Genomic DNA, 25,035 nt, shown 5'->3' with positions numbered 1-25,035 from the left:
GGAAAGTTAAGATGAGACACAAGCAGCGTGCGGGGCCCCAAGAACTGCGAATAAGGGGAGGCCCAGATGGGGCAGGAAAAGCATTACTGAATGGCGGCAGGCCTCTTGAGAAGGAAGAGCTACATACTTCCCTTGTTCCAGGTGGTGAAGTCATGTCTGGCACAGAGATTTGCCACATGGCTCTGGCATTTCTCCGCGGTGTTGATCAGGGCAAACCCACATTGCCTGTTCATTGAAGGAGAGTTGGTGTGCCTTAGTGGTTAGACTTGTGGGGCTAAATTTTTCAAAATCCTCACTTGGTCCTGAAGCTTACTGGGTGATCTTGGCTAGTTGTTTTCTAGCAGCCTGACTGACTTTTGAAGCAGGTTGTTGTTGGGTGCAAAGTCGTGTCCAACCCATCGCGACCCCATGGACAATGATCCTCCAGGCCTTCCTGTCCTCTACCATTCCCCGGAGTCCATTTAAGTTCTCACCGACTGCTTCAGGGACTCCATCCAGCCACCTCATTCTCTGTCGCTCCCTTCTTCTTTCGCCCTCCATCGCTCCCAGCATTAGGCTCTTCTCCAGGAAGTCCTTCCTTCTCATGAGGTGGCCAAAGTATTTGAGCTTCATCTTCATGATCTGGCCTTCTAAGGAGCAGGCAGGGCTGATCTCCTCTAGGACTGACCGGTTTGTGCAGGTGTGGAAGGTAAAACCGTGTATGTTTCCCTGAGTTCCTTGGAGGAAGATACGCATGCATTGAATAGGATAGGGCTAGGGGGTGGGTGCTTTTTAAGGTCTTAAGCTACGGCTGGTTGTTAAGGGGAAGAGAGGCAATATGTTTTGTAAACAGCTGAGGCCCCTTGTGGCTATTGAGAGGAGGGAAAAGGCATGGGCAGAGACCTGCTGGATTTGTCATAAAAGTTCCTTTGGTGCTGCAGCTTGTTTCCAACAATGAGGGATCAGATGCAAGTTCCTTTTTAGCTGGCATGGTTAGTAAGGATGCAAGAACTATTTGACTAGGTCAGGCTGGGAATTCAGTGACCCCCGCCATCTCCCCCCACAGTTGCACAAACCCTCTGGGAAGCCCCAGATGTGGAGTAGTATGAAAGCCAACAGCCCTTTTCTGATTAGCGTTCCACTGACGGGTCTTGAGAAAGTAGACTGCCCCTGAATGTGGAGGTTCTCCTTTCACTCATGGCTAGCAGCCACCAATGGGATATTTCCTCCTTCATGAACTTGTGTAATGCTCTTCCGGAGTCATCCTGTTGTACTGAATTCCAGACCATACTTTCCACTGCCCAGACTTCCTGCTCTTAGCTCTCCAGGGTATCGCCCTCGAGCTCTCATGCCGCATCGGCTGTGTCCTGCCCTGATCCTCCCGCCTTTCCTTCTCTCTGCAGCAAATTCCCTGTACCTGGTGGGCCCGGATGGGAAGCAGATGGCTGAAAGCAAGAAGAAAGTGGAGGTCATCGACCTGACGCTAGACAGCTCTTCCGATGACGAGGAGCCCCCCACGAAAAAGCAGTGCCCTGTCACCACAGCGGCCATTCCGTCTGCGGCGGGACCCAAGGGGTACGGGAACCACTTTGTTCGGGCCTTCCATTTTAAGCCGATCGCAAAGGCACTTAGGCTGCCGGTTCCCCCAACCTGTCATGCCAACCAAACAAGGTTCGACTGCAACAAAACAGGGGAAGACACAAGAAGTGGATGGTTAGGTGCTGTGCAGATGTTACCCCCAAACCTGCTCCAGTTTTGGCCCAATATAAAGTTGTGGGGGCAGCCTACATGACCTCTTGTGGGTCTGATCATCCACGTTTTTTGTTCCAGGGTTTTAAGTACCGACCACCAGCCGTCCTCGGTCCTGCGGAGCCCCCCAATGGCAGCTGTCGGTAGCGACTACCTGTCCAGCCTTCCGATCCCCGACTACCACCCTTCGTACCAGGTCCCTTCAGATATGCAAGGTAATTTTGGCTTCTTTTCTCAGTCTGAGGGTCTGCCTCAGTTTTATCTTCAGGAATTTTTTTACAGAGGGACAAGAAATTGGCCCTCAGGCCTGAGCACCGCCGGTATCCGTGCTGCAGGATGATTTTTGATTGAAACAAAGGAGGTATCAAGAGGCATCTTTAATGCTTCTCACAGTTTGTAGTCAAGCCGGTTCTAAGGCTCTTTGCACCGTTAATCAGGCCGACGAGCAGTGATTCCCTCCCCCGCAGCTGTTCAAATAAGTTAACCAAAGTTTCTAGTCCTCAATACTTTTCGCTAATCAACCTGCTCCTACAGGATTGTGACTGGATAAATGCACAACTTTGTAAAAGTCCCCCCCCCTGGATCCTTGGAGGTGGTTGTGGCTCCTTGCAAACCTGTGTTGGCTGCGTGTCCTGTGAATTTTTGGTGATATCGTCGGGCTCCCATCTCCTACCACCTCCTGTCTTATTTGGCTCCCCGGGCTCTTAATGAGTCGCCGACCGAAATAGAGCTTGATGAGGGAAGCAGAAGACCCCTTCCGCTATTAGGAAGGTATCTGACTTCCAGGTCGGACGCAGGGCTTGCTCTGTACCAGTTTACCAGATCAAACCTTTAGCTGCAGAAATGGGTACTAGTCGGTTTGGGGTGAGCTGAGGAGTCTAGCCTGGCCAGGTCAGCTGGGAAAGCCTCTCTAAGCAACGCAGTTGGGGGAAACCTGGCCGAGAAACTGGGGAGAAGAGCTGGCTGCCCACAATGGGATTTTTAAAAGCTGGTTTATTTGAAATATATTTATACGGTACTTATTAACCAGAAGGGTTCTCACAGCAGTTTACAAGCAGAAACAGGACTAAAATCCTTTTACAAAACAGACTACTCCTTAGTCCAAATGAGCAGAAACAGCGGCATAACAATCCAGTTTACCCAAATCAAAGCCTGGGTAAAACACATACATTTTTGCCCTGTTCCTGAAGCTGGGCAGCAGGGAGGTGGGGAGGGCGTTCCCTAGACAAGGTGCCCCCCGAGGGGGCCTGCCTCTTCTAACTCCAGAGGGCTAGCTGTGTTAGTCTCTTGGAGCAAAATGAAAGCGAAGTCCAGGGGTGCCTTAAAGATCTAGTACCATTTCTCCCAGTGTGAGCTTTCCAGAGTCGGAGCTTGCTGGGCCATCTGGAGAAGTGAGCTCTGATTCACAGAAGTGCATGCTGGGATACCTGTTGGTGCCCCTGGATTTCTGTTCTGTCACGTCCCTATCAGCCGTCCCAACTTTGCTTTCAAAGCCAGAGGCCCGCTGAAGAAAAGTTTAACACCTGTTCCATTCCGTGTCTGTGTTGTAGCTTTGCTGCATTTGAGATTCCACATTTTTTTTCCCCCTTCAGCGAACTAATTTCTGTAAACTTTATGTGGATGCATACGCTTTGTGGATGTGGTTGTTTGTGTCATGTGTTTGGAGCATACTCCACAAAAGAATTGATCTGTATAGATGAAGCTCCTTTGCATACACCCCCCCCCCATTTTGCTTTTGCTAGTCCTGGTGGGGAAACCATTGATCTCCCCACCCCCCATCCTTTTAGCTGAATAAGGGTTTTCCAGCCATTCTTCACATGTTTTCTAGCCTGTTTGCAGAACTTTCAGGGCTGGAGGCTTAAAAAAAAACACAACAGAAGGAGAGAATTCTGTTTCTTGGGATGCTCTGTTGTATGGGCAGTACCAAAATTGTTTTTTTTTTAAACATATCACCGTCATAGAATGCCAGAATACTGTTGGTTACTACTAAGGGGGTTGATGTTATTTTTGCGGGGGATTTTCTGTCTTATGAACTTAAGAAGAGCCCTGCTGGATCAGACCAGTGGCCCATCTAGTCCAGCATCCTGCCTCACACAGTGGCCAACTAGTTCCTCTGGAGGGCCAACAACAAGGCATGGAGGCCCAAGTTCTAATGTTGCCTCCTGTCACTGCAATTGAGAGGCGCTCAGTCTGCTTCGCGTGCAGAAGGTCCGAGGTTCAATCCCTGGCATCTCCAGTTAAAAGGACCAGATGGGAGGGGACGTGAAAGGCCTCTGCCTGTCTTAAGTGGGCAATATTGAGCAATTCTTTGATTCTGCATAAGGCAACTTCCTGTGTTTGTTTGATTTTGAGGTGGTCTGCCTCTGAATGCGGAGGTTCATGATAGCTTGCCCTTCCACAGTGCTTGTTTGGGGCATTTCATAAGGAAATGTGCGTCCAGGGAGATGAGATGAGATGGCAGAGCCTGGAAAGTAGAAGAGGCAAAGACAGAGCATATCAGAGAAGCTGAAATACATTTGGCTAGTGGGGGGGGATGCAACCCTTGGACTGCAAACGGCATCCTCTGAACCTTGTCCAGGGCTCACTTTCCCACTCCCCCACTTGGGCAGCAGCACATAAACACACTCCGGAGAGTCGGTGGACACTCACAGGCAGCATAGGGAAGGGTCTAAAGGGACAGGGAAGAAGAAAAAGAGGGTAAAAATCCCTCCCGCTCAGCCAGTGGAAAGCAGCCTTTTGCAGGCAGAAAACTATAGTCGGAGACATGCCTATTGATGCCTTGTAGAACATCAAGCTGACTCTTGTTCTGTTATCCAGAAGGCTTACTGTCCAGAACACTGAGCCAGGAAAGACCCGTGCTTATTTGGTAGGAAGAAGGAAGCTCTCTGCACACATTCCAAGTTGCTCTTCCTTAACACTCCTGCGTGAATGTTGAGAGAGTCCCAAGCAGTTTGGGGGCTCTCGAGGTTGCGTTCATCTTCTCCTTCATGCATTCTTTAATTTTATTATTAACCGCATTATTTGTTTTGGTATTAAGTTGTCGAAACCCCAGAGAACAGAGCTGCACTTTAAAAGAAATATATGGGCGGCCAATAGAAATGGGCTTCGAAAAACCCGCCGCAGAGCCTTCTAGCTTAGCCTCAACTCCCAGTCCGGCTCACTGAGAAAGGCCTTGTGGTACTTGCAAGAGATGCTTTGGCACTTCTGGAGACTCTCCTAAAGCTGCGTGTTATAGCTGGCTTTGAGTCCCTGCTTCTCCCTCCTGCTTCCTGTAGTGTTCGCCATTAAAAGCATGGAAAGTTCTCACCCACAGATCCGCACTGTGGTCCAGTTTAAATGTACATTCTCCCCTGCCCTCAGAGCAGCAGAGGGGTTGTGTGGCCGAGGCTTACATTCAAACAGTCTCCGATTAGCATCTCCAGGCCCTCCCCCAACCAAATGGATAGTGGGGACCTGGGACCCAATTCAGAACATCCTGCCCTCGCCGAGATATCCCACTCCTCTTTATTTTAACACCTGCCTTCCTCCCACCCCCCCACCCCACCCCTCCCCTCCCCAATATGTTTATTTTACCATTAAGATTATGTTTCCCCTTTTCATTTTTCTAGGTCTGGATTTGTTTTCCTTCCTTCAAAGTGAAAATCAGGTATGTTTTGGTTTTCTCTCTCACTCTCGCTCTCCTCTCTTCCATAGCCTCACCTCCCCCAGCCTTCCTTCAATTCCTTCATCAGATCAGTAGAGCGACAGCGGGGGAGGGGGGGGAGCGAGCTGGTTTTTCTCCTCCTCCACGTTTAGCCATCTAGGCCATCCAGGGCTCTTTAACCAGCCCTCCGAGCTTTTCAAAAGGAAGCACAATCTGTTGCTGGGCCCCAAGAGGGACATCTAGTCCAACCCCCTGCTCAACGCAGGATCAGCCCTAAGCATCCTAAAGCATCCAAGAAAAGTGTGTATCCAACCTTTGCTTGAAGACTGCCAGTGAGGGGGAGCTCACCACCTCCTTAGGCAGCCTATTCCACTGCTGAACTACTCTGACTGTGAAAAATTTTTTCCTGATATCTAGCCTATATCGTTGTAGTTTAAACCCATTACTGCGTGTCCTCTCCTCTGCAGCCAACGGAAACAGCATCCTGCCCTCCTCCAAGTGACAACCTTTCAAATACTTAAAGAGGGCTATCATGTCCCCTCTCAACCTCCTTTTCTCCAGGCTGAACATTCCCAAGTCCCTCAACCTATCTTCATAGGGCTTGGTCCCTTGGCCCCAGATCATCCTCGCCGCTCTCCTCTGTACCCTTTCAATTATATCCACGTCCTTCTTGAAGTGAGGAATTCCTTATTTTGGAAATGAAACCAACTGTGTTACTTGCTTAGACTTAGGGTCTTGCAAGGTGGTTGATTTTGAGCGGGTGGCCAACACTTTTGGGATGTGTTTGCGGAAGAGCTGACATCTGGCACGTCTCGGCTCTTAGAGAGCTTCTCTTGGTAGGAAACATTGCTTGGGACCATAGGAAGAGATGAGACTGACTGAGACCATGTGGCTTCGAAAAGTTGGGGAGAGGGAGGTCAGCCTGTTGCATGGGCACTGGGGGCTGTCCCTGCTGGGCATCTGTCTTCCTGCTGTCCAGCCTCCTCTCTCCCCTGCCTTGTCTTCTCTCAGGAGCCATTTGCTGCTCACAAAACCCAGAGGTTCCTGCAACAGTTGCCTCATCTCCCCAAACAGTGAGAGTTGTACCTGGTTCCCTCTGAGTTGAGCCATGTGAACTGTGCCTCAGTAATTTTTTAGCCTTCTCCTTTTGAACATCTAATTCAGGGGAAAAAAGACTTATGCCACTTATTTAAAAAAGACTAAACACCTTTTGATTTCCTGCTAGAGTTAGGGGAAGGGGGTAGGAAAGTGGTAGGGAGGGGTCTTGTGGGGCTTTGGAAAACTGGTACAGAGCATCCCCCTTTCTTCTTCCCGGGATAAAAACAGTGTTCTGACTGCTTAGCCTGTGTTTGGGGCGGGGCACAGAGGCATAGCCTACGAACGTTTTCTTTCCGGGGGGATGCTGTGGGTGGGCCTTTGAGACACACCACACTTGAACTAGCTATTAGTATTCTCTCTTTCCCCAAAGTGTGGGTGTTACCCCTGGAGCCGTTTGCTGCCTGCAGTACCCATGCTCTCTGCACTTGGTTCAACATGGGCTTGCTTATAATCAAGGTTGATTTGTGCAGGGGTAGAAATTCTCTTCAGCCCCGGAGAAAGGAGGCTTCCTACTTGGTTTTCCAGTTTTTTTTCCTGCACTGTAACTCTCTAAACCAGGGCCCATTCTGCACACATAGGATAATGCACTTTCAATGTGCTTTGGCAGCTGGATTTTCCTGTGCAGGACAGGAAAATCTACTTCTAAAGTGCATTGAAAGTGCATTATCTATTGTGTGCAGACTTGACCCAGGAGTGCAACCTTTGGCTGATGAATTACATAGATGAACTGTTTAAGAAATCCAGTGATGACCTGCTTGAAGAAACCATAGTTGGTGAATCAATGCAGTAATTCAGTTTGCACACAAGTAAGGCAGGTTTTCATTTTTTTGTGTGATTATGATGGGCTCGTGCGTTGTTGTAAGCATCCTTTATCTATATTATTCCCTTCATTTATACTCCACTCCTTTCCCCATTGGAAACCCAAAGTGGCTAACCAACAGTCTTCTTATCACCATTTTATCCTCACAAACAACCCTGTGAGGTAGGTTAGGCATTGAGTGATTATCATTAACCCAACATCATTTCTTTTGAATTAATTTCATCCCACTGGTTCTGGTCCGTCCCTCCGGGGCAAGAGAGAACAACTCTGTTCCATCCTCTATATGGCACCCTTTTTAATACTTGAAAATGGTTATCAGATCCCTTCTCAGTCATCTCCTCTCCCTGGGCCACTCTCCTGTCCAAGTTATCTGCTCTGCCCAGCTAAATTTACTTTCTCTTTCTGTTGTTCCTTTAAGGAGATAACACCTGCGTAATGTGTTCAGTTTGGCCTCTGTAAATCCCTGGTCATTTCCTTTGCCATTGTTTCTGCACGGTACCTTTCGGAAAGGGAAGTAACTCCTTTGTTTCTTCCTCCCCCTCTCCCCACAGCATTACAGCCCTTCCGTGATCACCTCCCTGGATGAGCAGGACACCCTGAGCCACTTCTTCCAGTACCGTGGCCCCTCTCCGCATTTCATGAACCCGCTCGCTCCTGTCGTGGTGGGGTCCCACGGCACGGTCGGGTCCCCCTCCAGCGGCCGCCTGAACAGCGTGGTGTCTTCTCCATCTGCAGCTCTGCGGGAGAACCACGGGCACAACAGCACGGTCGGGGGCAGCCCTGTCTTGCCAAGCTGCCGGCCGGATATCATCTCGCTAGACTAAACCGTGGCGAAGAAACAGATCCTTCTGCTCTGGTGCAGATTTGGTCCTCCCCGACAGAGAGACGCGCATTAAAAAAATACGGATTTTACTCAAGTCAGCTTGGAAAGAGATGAACCGAGGGAGAATCTTTTCTGACTGGCATTCTGGACTAGGTGTCTTCTGTATATTCTGCATGAGATTCAGAAGAACGTGGAATTTGGGACCGGCTGCAGAATTCGGTGCCCTGAGAATCTCTTGTTTTCATCAGTTTATTTTACAATCATGTTTCTAGCCCCTCTGGTGTCTGAGAGAAAGGCTTGGATGTGGGTAGGTAATGCCTGGCGAGATTTCAGCGATTGCTGAAAGGAGGTTTCCAGCAGTTATTGGACAGGGTCTTGGTGCCTAATGGAAACAGAACGACTCATGCAAAACTATCGAGACAGGCGCACCATCTCTGGAAAATGTAGCACTTCTTTGTGCAAAACCAAGGCTTCCGTCGCACGGCATTGCACAGTCTGATGCAGAGTGCTGCTAAAACGGTGGCACTTAGGTTTGATCCAGCTGTTCTTGTCTGTAAACGGCATACGTTTGGGGGCATCAGCACCCAGGATGTCAACAGCTCAGAGGGTGGTGGCCATACAGCAGGCACAAGCCAGGAAGGAGGAGGATACCTTGTTTTTGGACCAAGTTAGCCCGACGCTAAACTGTGCGTGCTTTCCAGTTTTCACAGCACTCTTTGAGACCGAAATGTGCGCCCGGTGAAGAGCCCTGGGGAAGTCAGCAGTCGTGTGCATGTCTCCCAGTCTAGGTTCCCCTAAACCCGAATACTGATGTCTTTACTGTTACCGCAGTTTGTCAGTGCAGCGTGTTTGTTGGGCCGGTCAGCCACTGAAAGACTCTGAAACAGTGTAGGGCAGGGGTAGTCAACCTGTGGTCCTCCAGATGTCCATGGACTACAATTCCCATGAGCCCCTGCCAGCGTTTGCTGGCAGGGGCTCATGGGAATTGTGGTCCATGGACATCTGGAGGACCACAGGTTGACTACCCCTGTTATGTAGGGTATGACCCTGCCAGCCTAAAGAGCCATGGTCTGCAGGGCAGAGGCTGGCACTGGGCATGTGTAGCCCTTTTCTCCACTCTCTCTTTTTTCCCCTCTCTTACCCACAGTACCCGCCGCTTAGCATGACGGGAGTCTCACTAACCACCAAGGCTTCCAAATCAAGATGTCTAGGGGAAACTTTTCGAGAGCCAAAGCTCCCTCGATCAGACAAGTGGTTGGAATCGCTGGCTCTAAATGTTATAAAATTTCACAGAGTTCACAGTTGCTAATTTTTTAAAAGAAACCTTCATGCAGAGAGGAGGGAACGGTGGCCACAGGGCCTTGTGAGGAAAAGAAAACAGCTGCATAGACCCTTCGTTGCCACCGCAAATGCGTCATCGTGTGCAGTAGCAATGAAGAAGAGTTGTTTTTTATTCCCCACTTTTCTCTACCGTCTCAAAGTGGCTTACATTCGCCTTCCCTTTCCCCTGTGAGGTAGGTGAGGCTGAGAGAGCTCTGAGAGAAACAGTTCTACCAGGACTGTGACTAGCCCAAGGTCACCCAGCTGGCTGCATGTGGAGGAGCGGGGAATTGAGCTTGGCTTGCCAGATTGGAAGCTGCCACTCTGAACCACTACGCCAAGCTGGCTCCTTGAGGCCTACACGGAGAATTATCTTTGTGTGAAAGCAGCCATGGCGTGTTGGCCATTTGTGCTCACAAGAGGTTTGTTTGCGGTCTCTCTCTCTGTTTTCCCTTGGCCCACGCAGCGCACCAAGCCAGAGGATGATGCGGAGGGAGGGACTGGGATTTGGGGCTGGAGAAAAGGCAGCAGATAGGCAGAGGTCTGGTTTATGAAGCGATGGTTTGCAAGAAGAGCCCATGCACGTCAGCATGTGGAAATCAGACTGTTATGCGAAGACGTTTTTTTCAAAAGAGTTTTGGCTACAAATGTGTTCATCCCATAGCCCAGAAAACTTTGGCTGCCCCTGGCAGTACTGCCTTGTAGATCTGGACAAGTGTCATTTGAGTTGTGCCTCCTGCATATCTGATTTTTCGGTAAAGCACCCAGCGTGGCCGGGCACGAAGCAGCCCTACACATTTCCCTTTGGGTTAACAGTGTTTTTTAAAAACTCTTGCCCATTCATCCCCGTTTGTGACCCACGACTCTACATGGTCTTGCCCGTTGTTACTATAATGTATTTTTTTAAGCGGTAGGCCTGAAGTCCCCTCCCCACCCTTAAGCTATTTCCTACCAAACGTGTACAGAGAACAAATGATATCTTTATCTATCTATATATATATTATAATAATCTATATTTTCAGTTTTTGTACATACGAAACTCCAAAGATCTTTCCGGTTCCTCCCCACCCCCACCCCCCACTGTATGAGGACTAAATGAAGGTTGCGCCTTCCTGCCTGCGCATGGTGCGTGCTTGTGGGTGGGTTAGCGCATCGTCCATTGCACAACTTATTTATGTATTTAAGTGTACTCTCTGTTTGTGTGTATAGATATATGTGTGTGTGTGTGTGTGTGCGTGTTAAGTTTGTAGCAGCTACTTCCTTTCCCAAATCGCACCGTTGACCTGCTCTTGTATTCTCAAAGCCTGTTGACCCATCTTTTTAGTGTTGGGAGGAGAGATTTGCAGAGACGCCTCCTTGTTAAAATACAGGCATTGGCAGTTTGTAATGCTCATCTTCTTACTCACAGTCTCTGTGCTTCACACTTGTCGACCACGCGAGATCGGTGCCGTGTCATGCTTCTCGAGGGAAACATTAATTTTGTCACTAACTGCAGCATCTCCTTGTTTGGTTGCTTAAGGAGGCAAAATGGAGGTTGGTTTTGAAGTTGGCCAGGATCTGGCTTAGGTTGAATCTTGCTTGGTGCTAAAGATGAGAAAGAGAGCCTCTTGTGGCGCAGAGTGGTAAGGCAGCAGAAATGCAGTCTGAAAGTTCTGCCCACAGGGCTGGGAGTTCGATCCCAGCAGCCTGGCTCAAGGTCGACTCCGCCTTCCATCCTTCCGAGGTCGGTAAAGTGAGTAGCCAGCTTGCTGGGGGGTAAACGGTAATGACTGGGGAAGGCACTGGCAAACCACCCCGTATTGAGTCTGCCATGAAAACGCTGGAGGGCGTCACCCCAAGGGTCAGACTTGACTTGGTCCTTGCACAGGGGATACCTTTACCTTTAAAGATGAGGATCCAAATGGCTCAGGATACAAAAGAGAGACGGCACCTGCAGGGAGAGCCTGTTCCCAGCAGTGTGTCTCAAAGTCACGAGCTAGGTATAACAGCCTGCCAGATGGTCCCCCCAGATGGTCGTCTGTGCTTGGCAACGCACACCACCCTTCCAGCACGGTCTGAAAAGCCAAAGGCCGGAGAGGAAGCACAGCCCAGCCTGACCTCAAGGGAGACCATTGAGAAGACTGGAAAAGAAGCGTTCCCCCCCCCTGCTGTGGCACGGCAGTTGAAGAATGGATCAGGAGCATGTGGCTCAGCCCACCGGCGGCTCATGTTCAACTGGCGCTGCTCTTGGGTTGAGCAGAGTCCTCACCAGCAGTTACTTCAGGCTCCGCTCCGCGCAGGCATGACTTTTCCTGCCTGCGCGGCTGTTTGGATGACCCATGGAAAGAGGCCATGTGCAGTTGAGCCCCTGGGCCCTCCCAACACAAAACAAATCAGTCTCAAGTCCTTTTGTGGGCTGGAGAGAAACCTCCCCCTTCTCTCTCCCCCACACGACGGATCATGTGGTCAGGTTCCTAAGGCGCACTTCTGGCCCCCCTGATCTAATGACTTTGTGAGGGGCGGGGGAAGCACCCTGTGCACCAGCTGCTCAAGGCGTCTCTTGCAGGTTACAAGCAAGTGCCCTGGGGTATTTACTATTCTGCTGCTGGGCTCACTGGGACATCGAGGCTCGGCTTGTGCACCAGGGTGGGGATACAGGCTGCGTATTGCGTCCCTGCGCAGAGATGCTGTTCTGTGTCAAAATTAATGACCATCGACTTACAAAGTTCTTGAGGGGTTTCCAAAGAACTTGGGCTTAGTTTGAGACCAACATGGCATAGGGGGGAGAGGTTGGGGTTACCAGCCTCCCGGTAGGGCCTGGAGATGTCCCAGAATTACAGTTGACTTCCAGACCGCTGACAATCAGCTCTCCCCCCGGAAAATGTCAGGGTATGAACCGTATAGCGGCACATCGCTGTGGCTGACCTCAGTCCTCAAACTCTGCTGCCAGTCCTCGGCCCTCCCCCAAGTCTTCAGGAATCTCCCAAACCAGAGTTGGTAATTCTAGCTAGGACAGTAAGCGTTGACTTAAGAGGGTCTTCCAAGTTTAGTCGTCAGCCTCTCCAGCTGGAGGATCCTGGTGTAGCGTGGCAGAAGGCCCTACTCTGCCTGAGAGCTGCTACTATTGGGAGCAGGCGGTGCCACTGGTAGGTGCTGCCACCCTGATGCAGTAGAAGTCAGTGATGCGCTCGCAAGGCTGCGTTTCAAAATGCACTTAGGTGGCTCGAGAAGCTTAGTTCTGAGATGGGATTGTCTTTTAAGGACGCTTGCATTCCTGATTCAGTGAGGTGAAGAGTCTGGAAATCTAGGCCAAAGAGAGTCAGGCCTTGGGGGGCCGTGCTGGGTTGGGGCGCTAGTGCCATAGGAGAGCACATGGGTCCCAGCAAAGAGTAGCCGCTTGGTCTGGGGCTTCTGTTATTAATGTGAGTGATGGAAAGTACTCCTGTGACCTTGTAAGCGTGTCCCTTGCCTGCCTACTCCGTCCAGCCCTGCTAGACATTTGCTGGTGGTTAATGTCTCAAAGCGCCAGTTGAAGGCAGTGGGCCCACAAGGATACGGCTGTAGAACCCTGTGTCAGCTCTTGACATGATTTGCAGGGTCCATAACAGCTCTGCAGCTCTGTGTGGACATGCAAGAAAACCCCTAGAACTGGCAAAAGACTGAAGCGGGACTACTAGGTGCAGGGCCTTTAGTGCAGCGGTCCCCAACCCCCCGGTCCGGAGACCAGTACCTGGCCGCGGCTCCTCCTTGTCCTCCTCAATGGCTACTGCCTCGGGGGCTGCCCTGCCATTCTACTGCCAGCTCACCTTTGGTGCTCTCCGACGGCCACCATGGCTGGGGCTCCCCCTCAGCATGGCACTGGGCAGCTGCTGCTGGCAGTGCCCCCTACAGGCGGCGGGAAGTCAGGGGCGTCAGTGGGAAAGCAAGTGGAGCAGGGGCCCAGGCGGCGGTGACGATGTCCCTCAGCAAAAGACTATCCCCCGCCCCCCCCGGCCTCAGTAAAATTGTCAAGCGTTGACTGGTCCCCGATGATAAAAAGGGTGGGGACCACTGCTTTAGTGTACCCCCCTCCGTTTGTCTCAACCTTGACCCACCCTCCCTATTCTTAGACCCCGTTTCCCTTCTGTGGCTCCTTTTTCTGTTCCTCTAGGCCAGTGTGGTCAAACTGTGGCCCTCCAGATCTCCATGGATTACAATTCCCTTGATCCCGTGCCATCGAATGGTGGGAGGGGCTCATGGGAATTGTAGTTCATGGACATCTGGAGGGCCACAGTTTGACCCCCACTGCTCTCGGCCCTGCTGGAACATTCCAGAAGTCTGGAGGGCACTTTCAAAAGTAATCTCCCCTTGTCTCCAGTGCATTAATCTACCTTGCAGGCCTCGTGCGTTCAAAGGCTCCAGCCAAGTCACTGTCTTGGAACCAGGGCCTTGTTCTCCCCGCCCTTCAGCCTTCCAGAGCCCCACTCTACGAAGGATGCGTTTGGAAGGGAAGGCCTTGTACAAATTAAGCGGCTGTTCGAATGTGTTGTACATATTAGTAACGCTCGTTCTGGGGCCATGGGAGGGGTGACTTTAAAAAGCCAACATTCGGCAAGATTTTTATCAGTGTCCTTTCAAACCTCAAAAAGGACGGCCTCGTGTAAACTGGACCTTTCTCCTTGGTTTATTTATTATCTGTTAAAGCCCGTCTGTTTTACCAAGCTTGGGGGCATTGTGTATATGCAAACTACTTTTTAGACAAAATAAAAATCTTGGAAAAGGTTGCTGTAGTGTTGAGAAGTTACTAAGGGCTTCAGACGCCCCCCATCCACCCAGAAGCTGGCTTCTTCCTTGACGGCTTCTTTTGAAGGAGTAAAAGTTTGGGGCCACAATTTGATCCCAGTTATCTGGATTTTTGATTAGAATCATAGAATACAGGCCATCTAGTCCAACCCCCTGCTCAACGCAGGATCAGCCCTAAGCATCCTAAAGCATCCAAGAAAAGTGTGTATCCAACCTTTGCTTGAAGACTGCCAGTGAGGGGGAGCTCACCACCTCCTTAGGCAGCCTATTCCACTGCTGAACTACTCTGACTGTGAAAAAACTTTTTCCTGATATCTAGCCTATATCGTTGTACTTGAAGTTTAAACCCATTACTGCGTGTCCTCTCCTCTGCCCGAGTGAGGGATGTTAAGCCTCTATTGTGTGGTTTTAATAACGAATTGTAATCCCACCCCTCCCAAAGTTTCGCTAGGTTTGTTGTTGATGCACCAGGGAAGTCCTTATAATACAGCTCAGTTCTTTCTACCAACTTGCCCCTCTCCACAAAAACAATTCCTCCTCATCTACAGGAGGACTTGGTCCACAGTGTATAGCGGAAGAAATACTTGCATTTTGGGGGGTGGTTTCTTTTCCCCTACATGCTCCCACACTTGAGTGGTATTTTACCAAAAGGTCGAACAAAATTTTCCCGAATAACCAGGCTCGGGGGGATGTTTCAAAAATGCAATCTCCATGTGCTATTGTAGTCTGTCATAAGCCCCATGGAGCTTTAGGGAACGTGGAACGTGATGTTTTAAAGTAAATAGTGAAAGTGCATCACATCAGATCTGGCTTGGTTTTGTGCTTCATGCCACCTTTTTGTCACTTCACAGCTCTCTGACTGATGAGGCTAAATGGTAGCAGGGCGGGGCAGAAAGAGAGACATACTGAGGGAAGTTTAAGGCTTACGTATGACCACCAACACTTTGAATTTTTTGGTAAAAATGTCAGAGGCTTACATCAGCAGAGGACAATTCAGAGGGTCCTCATACTGGACTGCAGGAGAGCAGCTCGATTCAAACTCAATAACGTGTTTGAGACCAATGAGATTTCGGGGTATGGGCTTTGGAGAGTCAAAGTTCCCTTTGTCAAGTACAGATGGAGAGCAGAAGATAACTTGCGATTGGTTACAAAGGGATTCCTAACAGCCTGAGAGAGTCTGGCTAAGGCTGCTGTTATCTTTCCTTTGGAAAATACAAAAGGCCATGAGAAGAAGAGAAGAGAGAAGTCCAGGCCAGGAGTGGTCATGCTACTAGGCACAGTGACTGAGGGGAGCTTCCACAGTCAGAGGCACTGAACCTCTGAACCCCAGAACTAGTAGGCAACATCAGGGGAAGGCCTCGGCCCCTATGCCTTGTTGGGGTCCCTCCAGAGAAACTGGTTGGCCCACTTTATGAGACGGGATGCCGGACTAGATGGACCACCGGTCTGATCCAGCAAGGCTCTTCTTATGTTCTTAACTCTTATTAATTTTATTTATTATTTCATTTGTATCCTGCCCCTCCCAAAGTCCCAGAGCAGCTAATAAGGTAAGGGTTTATAATATAACCTGCAAATTGGAATAAAAATAGAACAAGGAATAAAAATCCACTTGCAACTCCTAAGAGTTCCCAGAGGATTCCACCGAGAGAATCTGAAGCATCTACAAGAATTCCACTGAGAAATCCCATTCTTTGTTGTTATGTGCGAAGTCGTGTCCGACCAATCGCGACCCCATGGACAATGATCCTCCAGGCCTTCCTGTCCTCTACCATTCCCTGGAGTCCATTTAAGTTTGCACCTACTGCTTCAGTGACTCCATCCAGCCACCTCATTCTCTGTCGTCCCCTTCTTCTTTTGCCCTCGATTGCTCCCAGCATTAGGCTCTTCTCCAGGGAGTCCTTCCTTCTCATGAGGTGGCCAAAATATTTGAGTTTCATCTTCAGGATCTGGCCTTCTAAAGAGCAGTCAGGGCTGATCTCCTCTAGGACTGACCGGTTTGTTCGCCTTGCAGTCCAAGGGACTCGCAAGAGTCTTCTCCAGCACCAGAGTTCAAAAGCCTCAATTCTTTGACGCTCGGCCTTCCTTATGGTCCAACTTTCGCAGCCATACATTGCAACTGGGAAGACCATAGCCTTGACTAAACGCACTTTTGTTGGCAGGGTGATGTCTCTGCTTTTTAGGATGCTGTCTAGATTTGCCATAGCTTTCCTCCCCAGGAGCAAGCGTCTTTTAATTTCTTTGCTGCAGTCCCCATCTGCAGTGATCTTGGAGCCCAGGAAAATAAAATCTGTCACTATCTCCATTTCTTCCCCTTCTATTTGCCAGGAATTGAGAGGGCCGGATGCCATGATCTTTGTTTTCTTGATGTTGAGTTTCAAGCCAACTTTTGCACTCTCCTCCTTCACCTGCATCAACAGGCTCTTTAGTTCCTCTTCACTTTCTGCCATTAGAGTGGTATCATCTGCATATCTGAGGTTGTTGATATTTCTCCCTGCAACCTTGATCCCAATTTGTGACTCCTCTAATCCCGCATTTCTCATGATGTGCTCTGCATACAAGTTAAATAGGCAAGGCGACAGTATACAGCCTTGCCGAACTCCTTTCTCAATTTTGAACCAGTCAGTGATTCCATGTTCAGTTCTCACTGTTGCTTCTTGACCTGCATATAAATTTCTCAAGAGACAAATAAGATGCTCTGGTATTCCCATCTCTTTAAGAACTTGCCACAATTTGTTGTGTTCCACACAATCAAAGGCTTTAGCATAGTCAATGAAGCAGAAGTAGACATTCTTCTGGTACTCCCTAGCTTTCTCCATGATCCAGCGTATGTTGGCAATTTGATCTCTAGTTCCTCTGCCTCTTCGAAATCCTGCCTGTACTTCTGGAAGTTCTCGGTCCACATATTGCTGGAGCCTAGCTTGTAGGATTTTGAGCATAACTTTGCTAGCATGAGAAATTAGTGCAATGGTGCGGTAGTTTGAACATTCTTTGGCATTGCCCTTCTTTGGGATTGGAATGTAAACTGACCTTTTCCAATCCTGTGGCCATTGTTGAGTTTTCCAAATTTGCTGGCATATTGAGTGTAGCACTTTTACTGCATCGTCCTTTAAGATTTTGAATAGTTCAACTGGAATGCTGTCACCACCACTAGCTTTATTGTTACTCAGACTTCCTAAGGCCCATTTGACTTCACATTCCAGGATGTCTGGCTCCAGGTCAGTCACTACCCCATTGTGGTCATCAGGGATGTTAAGCTCGCTCTTGTATAGTTCTTCTGTATAATTTTGCCACCTTTGTTTAATCTCTTCTGCTTCTGTGAGGTCCCTACCATTTTGGTCCCTTATCATACCCATCTTTGCATGAAACGTTCTCTTCATATCTCCAATTTTCTTGAAAAGATCTCTGGTCCTCCCGATTCTATTGTTTTCTTCTATTTGTTTGCACTGTTCATTTAAGAAGGCATTCTTATCTCTTCTAGCTTTTCTCTGGAATTCTGCATTCAGTTGGGTGTATCTTTCTCTTTCTCCCTTGCCTTTCACTTCCCTTCTCTCCTTAGCTATTTGTAAAGCTTCCTCAGACAGCCATTTTGATTTCTTGCATTTCTTTTTCTTTGGGATGGTTTTAGTTGCTACCTCTTGTACAATGTTGCGAACCTCCATCCATAGTTCTTCAGGCACTCTGTCTATCAGATCTAATTCCTTAAATCTATTTGTCACCTCCACTGTGTATTCGTCGGGGATATGATTTAGTTCATACCTGAGTGGCCTAGTGCTTTTCCCTACTTTCTTCAATTTAAGCCTAAATTTTGCAACAAGAAGCTCATGATCTGAACCACAATCAGCTCCTGGTCTTGTTTTTATTGACTGGATAGAACTTTTCCATCTTTGGCTGCAGAGCACATAGTCAATCTGATTTCTGTGTTGACCGTCTGGTGATGTCCATGTGTAGAGTCGTCTCTTGGGTTGCTGGAAAAGAGTGTTTGCTATGACCATTGTATTCTCTTGACAAAATTCTACCAGCCTGTGCCCTGCTTCATTTTGTACTCCAAGGCCAAACTTGCCTGTTATCCCGGTTATCTTTTGGCTTCCTACTTTAGCATTCCAATCCCCCATGATGATAAGCACATCATTTTTGGGCGTTGCTTCTAGAAGGTGTTGTAGGGCTTCATAGAACTGATCAACTTCATCCTCTTCAGCAGCAGTGGTTGGGGCGTAGACCTGGATCACTGTGATGTTGAATGGTTTGCCTTGGATTCGAACTGAGATCATTCTGTCATTTTGGGGATTGTATCCCAAGACTGCTTTTCCTACTCGCTTATTGATTATGAAGGCTACTCCATTTCTTCTGCGAGATTCTTGTCCACAGTAGTATACCTGATGGTCATCTGAATTAAATTCACCCATTCCTGTCCATTTTAGTTCACTAATTCCTAAAATGTCGATGTTCAGTCTTGTCATTTCTTGTTTAACCACGTCCAGCTTGCCTTGATTCATGGATCTGACGTTCCAGGTTCCTATGGAATAAAAATCTTTACAGCATCGGACTGTCTTTTCGCCACCAGTTACTTCCACAACTGAGCGTCCTTTCGGCTTTGGCCCAGCCGCTTCATTCATTCTGGCGCTACTCGTACTAGCCGTCTGCTCATCCCCAGTAGCATATTGGACACCTTCCGACCTGAGGGGCTCATCTTCCAGCGTCATATCGTTATGCCTATTGGAACTGTCCATAGAGTTTTCATGGCAAAGATACTGGAGTGGTTTGCCATTTCCTTCTCCAGTGGATCACCTTTTGTCAGAGCTCTCAGCTATGACCTGTCCGTCTTGGGTGGCCCTGCACGGCATAGCTCATAGCTTCACTGAACTACGCAAGCCCCCTTGCCACAACAAGGCAGCGATCCTTGAAGGGGGCGTGGTTAAACTACGTGGGTGGTTAAATCCACCAGCCCCAGGGGTTAAAGCTTGGAGAAGCCAAAGCCAGTGGGTGTCATTCCTGGTCAGTGGCCTGATCGTTGGCGTACAAAAAGAATATTCTCAGGCCCTGACCAAACAGCGGTATACTAAATACAGCAAAATACACAAAATATATTTCGTCTTTTCCTCACCACTCGCAGGAGCCCAGCAGCCCACCTAAGGCAGTGTGTTAAAGACACAGCTTTTTAATCCTTCGCAAAGTTACACTGAGGTAAAGGCCTCTGCACAGAGCCCCGCCTGCCTTCCACCCCCTTCCTGCAGTCCCAGAATCATGAGCCGCCCCTCACTTCCACATGTCGGCCTACAGCCTCTGAGTCCAGCCACCGTAGAGCTGAAATGCACAATTCCCCCTGGGAATGTGTCGCAACTGCAGAAGAGAAACTTTAATTTTGGCAACGGAGAGTGTCCGGAGCGCAGGCCGAGCATGCTCCCATCTGGTCGCCCGTGTTCCAGCATCCTGTCTGATGGCCATCTGCCTCTCCAGACCCGCATCGGCCGGCTTTCCTGCTCACTCTGTTTGCGGTGCTAACGTGCTCAGCCACAGCCGAAGAGCAAACTTGGTCCCGGTGCTGACTCGTTCCACATCCTCGCCTTGCGGGGGAGCGGTGTTGAGGAACGTGGCGGTCGGAACGGCCGTGGTCTTTGCCGAGCCGTGCTGCAGTTCTGTGATCCTGGTCCAGAGGACGAAAGAAGGGGATGCTGGGTTAGCCCTCCAGCAGATACTGACCCCTGGGCTGGTTCTCCAGTCAAGCCACCCAGGCCTAGGATGGCACAACCGGAAGGGTGCGTATCTCGCCCCGAGGCATCAGGGACACACAGAAGACGTGTCCTCTGGGAATCGAGTCCCTGTAGAAACCCCCAGAGATTGCCAAAGCGGGACAGAATTAAGGACTATGAAAAGCCACCCACCCACCCAAAGCTGGCTCCTACCCTGACGGCTTCTTTTGAAGGGGTAAAAATATAGGATATGATTTAGCCCCCGTTAATCCGTACTTCTGATTGAAGGAGTTAAGCCCCCACTGTGTGACCTTAATAATGAATTGTAATTCCCCTTGGGAGTCCTTTTAACATAGCTCAGACCCCGGGTTTGGATTAGAAGACCCTCAAGGCCCCTTCCAACTCTATGATCCCCCCCCCTCGGGTCATCCTTGAGTCTGCCGGTTAACGAGGGTGGGGAATGTCACTTCTGGCGGCATGGAACATCTGGGGGGCAGGGCAGGGGAATCCTCCATGGCCGAAAGGTTGGAAAAGGCTGCTCTAAACAGTGTGTGTGATGATGGACATGCAGCGTTTTCACCAGAAACCCACTTTACGGAGCGTTATCTTCCAAGCTTTCGGAAATGACGAGAGACCTAGAACCAGGCATGCACCGCTAGATATTTCTCAATCAAAGCTTTCATGTGAATGCTTCATTCAGAATGGATTGTTAAATGTGTGTGTTTCAGTGAAGATATCCGGGAGCTTCATGCTGCCGTCACCTCAGGCTGAATATTACTTCCAGATCAAGCTGCAAATTCTGAGTACAGTGTGCTTTAGAACAGGGGTAGTCAACCTGTGGTCCTCCAGAAGTTCATGGACTACAATTCCCATGAGCCCCTGCCAGCATTTGCTGGCAGGGGCTCATGGGAATTGTAGTCCATGGACATCTGGAGGACCACAGGTTGACTACCCCTGCTTTAGAAGGTCAGTGTTCCCTGTAATTCCCCCCCCCCCCGCCCCGAGCAAAGCTGTTCACATCCTGAGCGGAATGTAGACACTGTAATCTTATAAGGGACAGAGCAAGACCTTGCCCAGGTCCAAACTGCTGCTGAGCGGGGCTTCCAGTGTTAACGAGCGGTCATTTTTCTCCAACCACACTGAGGACTAGAGCCTTCAAGAATGAGTGTGGTGCAGTGGTTTAATCTGGAGAACTGGGTTTCATTTCCCGCTTCTCACCATACAGCCAGCTGGGGACTTGTGCCAATTGCGGTTCTTTCAGAGCTCTCTCAACCCCACCTGGCTCACAGGGTGTGTGTTGTGGGGAGAGGAAGGGGAAAAGTGTTTGTAAGCCACTATGAGACTCCATTGGGTAGTGAAAAGTGGGGTATAATAAAATGGCTCTTCTTCTTTATTCCTTTCTCGGTATGGAGCCTGCACTGTCCATCAGATTTCTAATTTGTCAGTACATGGTAGGGAGAATGGCTGCCCACCTGGATTTCTGGACTCCTGAGCATACCTGACAACTGGTGGGAGATCATCTGCTACCTTCTTAGCGTCTCTGGCGCCGTCCTCCGTCGCAGCAACAGAGGCCAGGACTTGGGGCTCCAGCCATGTGTACGCACTCACTTCAGCCTCATCGGGCTTAAATCTCACCTGGAAAATGACCCCATTGGAAGGGAAGTGAGGGACCCAAAGGTTGAGCGGCACAGATCATTTTTAAAACTTGCAAAGATTTATTACTTCAAAAATTTAAAAAACATCTGTAAATCACACATCATAATTTAGAAACACCACAATTCTAGCTACACAGGGAATAACCAGTGGTTCTCAGCTTTCACATCACCTCCCACTGCTCTTTTTAACTGGAGATGCCTGGAATTGAACCTGTGACTTCCTGCTTGCCAAGCAGGGGCTCTCCCACTGACCCACAGTCCCTCCCCCTCATCAGTTTCTTTCAGAACAAACATCCTTACCAGGATCTGTCTTCTAAATCTGAACTACTTTTTTGCTCTTATTTCCCAGAGCATCAAGCAGAGAGATGCCAATGAATGGAACTGCCAGACTGTGTCCATGGAGAATTCTGGCCGAGAGTGGCTTTCAATTGTTACCCAAAGATCATGCTTTTTGCCAACTCTAGTCTTTATCTCTCTGCCTCTGGGGGGGACGAAGAATTTCCTCCCAGGCCACCTCTGAGCTTATGCAGAGTACCTTTCTCTTACACCCCTGCTCTTATGACAAGCACCCACCCTTCTAGGTTTAGGGGGCAGAAAGGATCCAACGTCTGAATTCCAGCCAGGCTTGAGCCCCGGCATCAGCAGCATCATAGTAATTCTGGGCTCTCTAGTCGCAACCGAGTCCCGATAACCACAGGACTGTGGGGTTTCAAGGGAAGGGATGAGCAGAGGTGGTTTCCCATTGCCCTCTTCCACACAGTAACTCCAGCCTTCTCACCCAAACACCAAGTGCAGCCAACCCAGTTTAGGTTCCAAGCTTGGATGCGATCAGGTGGGGTGAGGCTGGGCCTAGCCCCAGCACCTTTCAAGAAGACAGCCCTGGGCACTATACTTGTGCCATTCATACAATCATAGTTGGAAGGGATCTCCAGGGTCATCTAGTCCAACCCCCTGCTCAATGCAGGATCATCAAATCACAGAGTCAGAAGAAGGGATCTCCAGGGTCATCTAGTCCAACTTCCTGCAGAATGCAGGAAATTTACAACCACCTGCCCACCCACAGGGACCCCAATTCCATGCCCAGATGACTCCCACCCAAAAAAAAATCCCAAACAAACTCTAGCCAATCTGGTCTAGAGGAAATTCGCCTCCCGACCCCAAAGTGGCATTTCCCTGGGCATGCAAGAAAGGGCCACAGCGTCCGAGCACTGCTCACCCTCTCACCCTCTGCCTGAGTTCACAGAATCAGCATTTCTGGGGGGTGGCCATCCAGCCTCTGCTTAAAAACTTCCAAGGAAGGAGAACCCACCACCTCCCAAGGAAACCTGTTCCACTGAGGAACTGCGTGGTCAGGAACTTCTTCTTGATGTTTAGCCGAAAATTCTTTTGAATTAATTTCAGCCCACTGGTTCTGGTCCAATCCATTCACTCCAGCCGTCCTTGCTGATAAGCGGGCAGGCCCTGCTTTCTGGCCCCAGTTCCAGGTAAAAACACTGACCCCCCACCCCCACCCCCCGTCCCAACTCAGCCCTCTCTCCGGGGTCCCTAGTAATTAACCCTCTGATAGAGGAAGGGCACAGCTGGGAGACGTGGGAGAAGGACTCCCTGAACAAGGTCCAGAAGCCTCACCTGTAGCTGCTCGTAGCTCTCGGGAGAAAGCAGCAGGAGGTAGACGACCACATGATGGCGCTTGGGCATCCCTCTGCTCAGCATGGGAGGGTACACAGACTGTGGGTCAGAGGAGAGACAGCAGCATTCGTGAGAGGAGGCCCCACAGCAGCGGTAGTCAACCTGTGGTCCTCCAGATGTTCATGGACTACAATCCCCATGAGCCCCTGCCAGCAAATGCTGGCAGGGGCTCATGGGAATTGTAGTCCATGAACATCTGGAGGACCACAGGTTGACTACCCCTGCCCTACAGCATCCAGCCCACCGGTTCAGTTCCTCCTTCCGAGCCCTGCTCTCTGGGAGCCTGCCTACGGAGAGGGGCTGCAAGTGGAGACTGGGTCCTTTTGGTGGTGGCTCCCTTGCCACTGTAATGCCCTCCACCCTCTTGAGGCTCACTTGGCTCCTATCTTACCAAGAGAGGTAAGATACCAAGTCAAAACTGGGTCTCATGACCCAGGCTTTGAACAGAAGGACTGTGTTTTTTATAGCTGTTTCTACTGTTAGCTTCTGCCCTGAAGCCAGCTTGGTGTAGTGGTTAGGAGTGCGGACTTCTAATCTAGCGAGCCGGGTTTGATTCTCTGGTCCTCCACATGCAGCCAGCTGGGTAGCCTTGGGCTAGTCACAGTCCTGATAGGGCTGTCTTGACCAAGCAGTAATGTCATGGCTCTCTCAGCCTCACCTCCCTCACAGGGTGTCTGTTGTGGGGAGAGGAAAGGGAAGGCGATTGGAAGCCGCTTTGAGACTCCTTTGGGTAGAGAAAGGCAGCATATAAGAACCAACTCTTCGTCTTGAAGATTGTTCTATGAGTATCATCATTTTACGTCCCTGAATGGTTTTTGCTGTGGTTTGATGTCGCTGGCATGTTCTAATATTGATAACTGTCCACAAAAGTCAGCATTATCCCCTTGATAGATGGCCATTCTCTCGAGGTTCAGCCAGAGGTCTTTCACATCACCTTCTACTCAATCCTTCCAACTGGGGATGCCAGGGATTGAACTCAGGACCTTCTACATGCAAGGCACAGGCTCTGTCACTGAGCCATGGCCCAGCCAAGAGGTAAATACACACAAACACAGGTCCCTTATGCCAAAGACTGTTGGTCAATTAAGATTAGTATTGCCTACTCTGACCAGCAGCCACTCCCCAGTCTTCCACATCACCTTGGCTCGTGCGATGGGAGCTGCTAGGGATTGAACCCTTCTGCACCCCAACCAGATGCTCTGCCACTGAGCCATTGCTCCTCCCCTCCGGCACCCCCACTAGGGACGCCTCACCTCCCAGAGGGCCAGCATTTGCCAGGAGAACTCCCCGTCCTGCAGGCACAAGCCCGTCTCCTCTCGCAGTTCTCGCAGCCCAGCATCCAGCAACTACAGACCAGAAAAAGCAGGTTGGAGAAGATCCTGGAACACAGGTGGACAAGGTGGGAGGAGTCAGGGCTGAGCCACAGGGGCGACTTGACAGGGAGTGTGGGTGGACACCTCTGATTCTAGAAGCACTAGAGAATGGGGGTGGGCGGTAGGGAGGAAGACGCATCACGGTAAACCCAACCATTGGTCAGGCTTTCCGTGCTTTCGGTAGGTGTATGGCTACAAGGTTCCATGAGGGCTAGAAACTTGAAACTGTTCGAACCAGAAGCTGAACTCCTGCTCTTTTACCAGCACACCATATGGATTTGTACCTATCTTGACAAGGATTCCATTTCTGAGTCTGTTCTGTTCACCTCCCCTCCCCTGTCCAAACAGGAAAGCAACTCTGTGATTCTGCGATTACCTGTTCTCCGGGTTCAATGTGACCACCTGAAAGAGAGGAGAAACATCTAAGCTTTGCTGTAG

General features: G+C 49.8%; 2 protein-coding genes across 5 annotated transcripts in view; one reads left to right on the top strand and one right to left on the bottom strand.

Moving 5' to 3' along the window:
• Positions 1-14,174, top strand: part of PIAS3 (protein inhibitor of activated STAT 3) — a 55,110-nt gene extending 40,936 nt beyond the window's left edge. For both annotated transcript variants that reach the window (XM_077326744.1, XM_077326735.1), the window contains 4 exons: positions 1,383-1,554; positions 1,810-1,943; positions 5,337-5,374; positions 7,841-14,174. In XM_077326744.1, the coding sequence (XP_077182859.1) occupies positions 1,383-1,554; positions 1,810-1,943; positions 5,337-5,374; positions 7,841-8,113 (617 nt within the window). In that variant the 3' untranslated portion in view covers positions 8,114-14,174. The remainder of the gene's footprint in view (positions 1-1,382; positions 1,555-1,809; positions 1,944-5,336; positions 5,375-7,840) is intronic.
• NUDT17 (nudix hydrolase 17) overlaps positions 2,613-25,035 on the bottom strand; it is a 28,160-nt gene continuing 5,737 nt past the window's right edge. Inside the window, exons 4-8 of one of the 3 annotated variants that reach the window (XM_077326801.1) lie at positions 24,974-24,999; positions 24,478-24,570; positions 23,165-23,263; positions 21,379-21,515; positions 2,613-4,192 (exon numbers count right to left, since the gene is read on the bottom strand). In XM_077326801.1, the coding sequence (XP_077182916.1) occupies positions 4,147-4,192; positions 21,379-21,515; positions 23,165-23,263; positions 24,478-24,570; positions 24,974-24,999 (401 nt within the window). In that variant the 3' untranslated portion in view covers positions 2,613-4,146. Of the gene's footprint in view, positions 4,193-18,847; positions 19,835-21,378; positions 21,516-23,164; positions 23,264-24,477; positions 24,571-24,973; positions 25,000-25,035 lie in introns of those variants that run through there. The other 2 variants (XM_077326784.1, XM_077326790.1) reach the window with 2 other exon arrangements.

The sequence above is a fragment of the Paroedura picta genome, chromosome 1, assembly GCF_049243985.1.
Source record: "Paroedura picta isolate Pp20150507F chromosome 1, Ppicta_v3.0, whole genome shotgun sequence".
Lineage (NCBI taxonomy): Eukaryota > Metazoa > Chordata > Lepidosauria > Squamata > Gekkonidae > Paroedura > Paroedura picta.
This window is presented reverse-complemented; position numbering and strand designations above follow the sequence as displayed.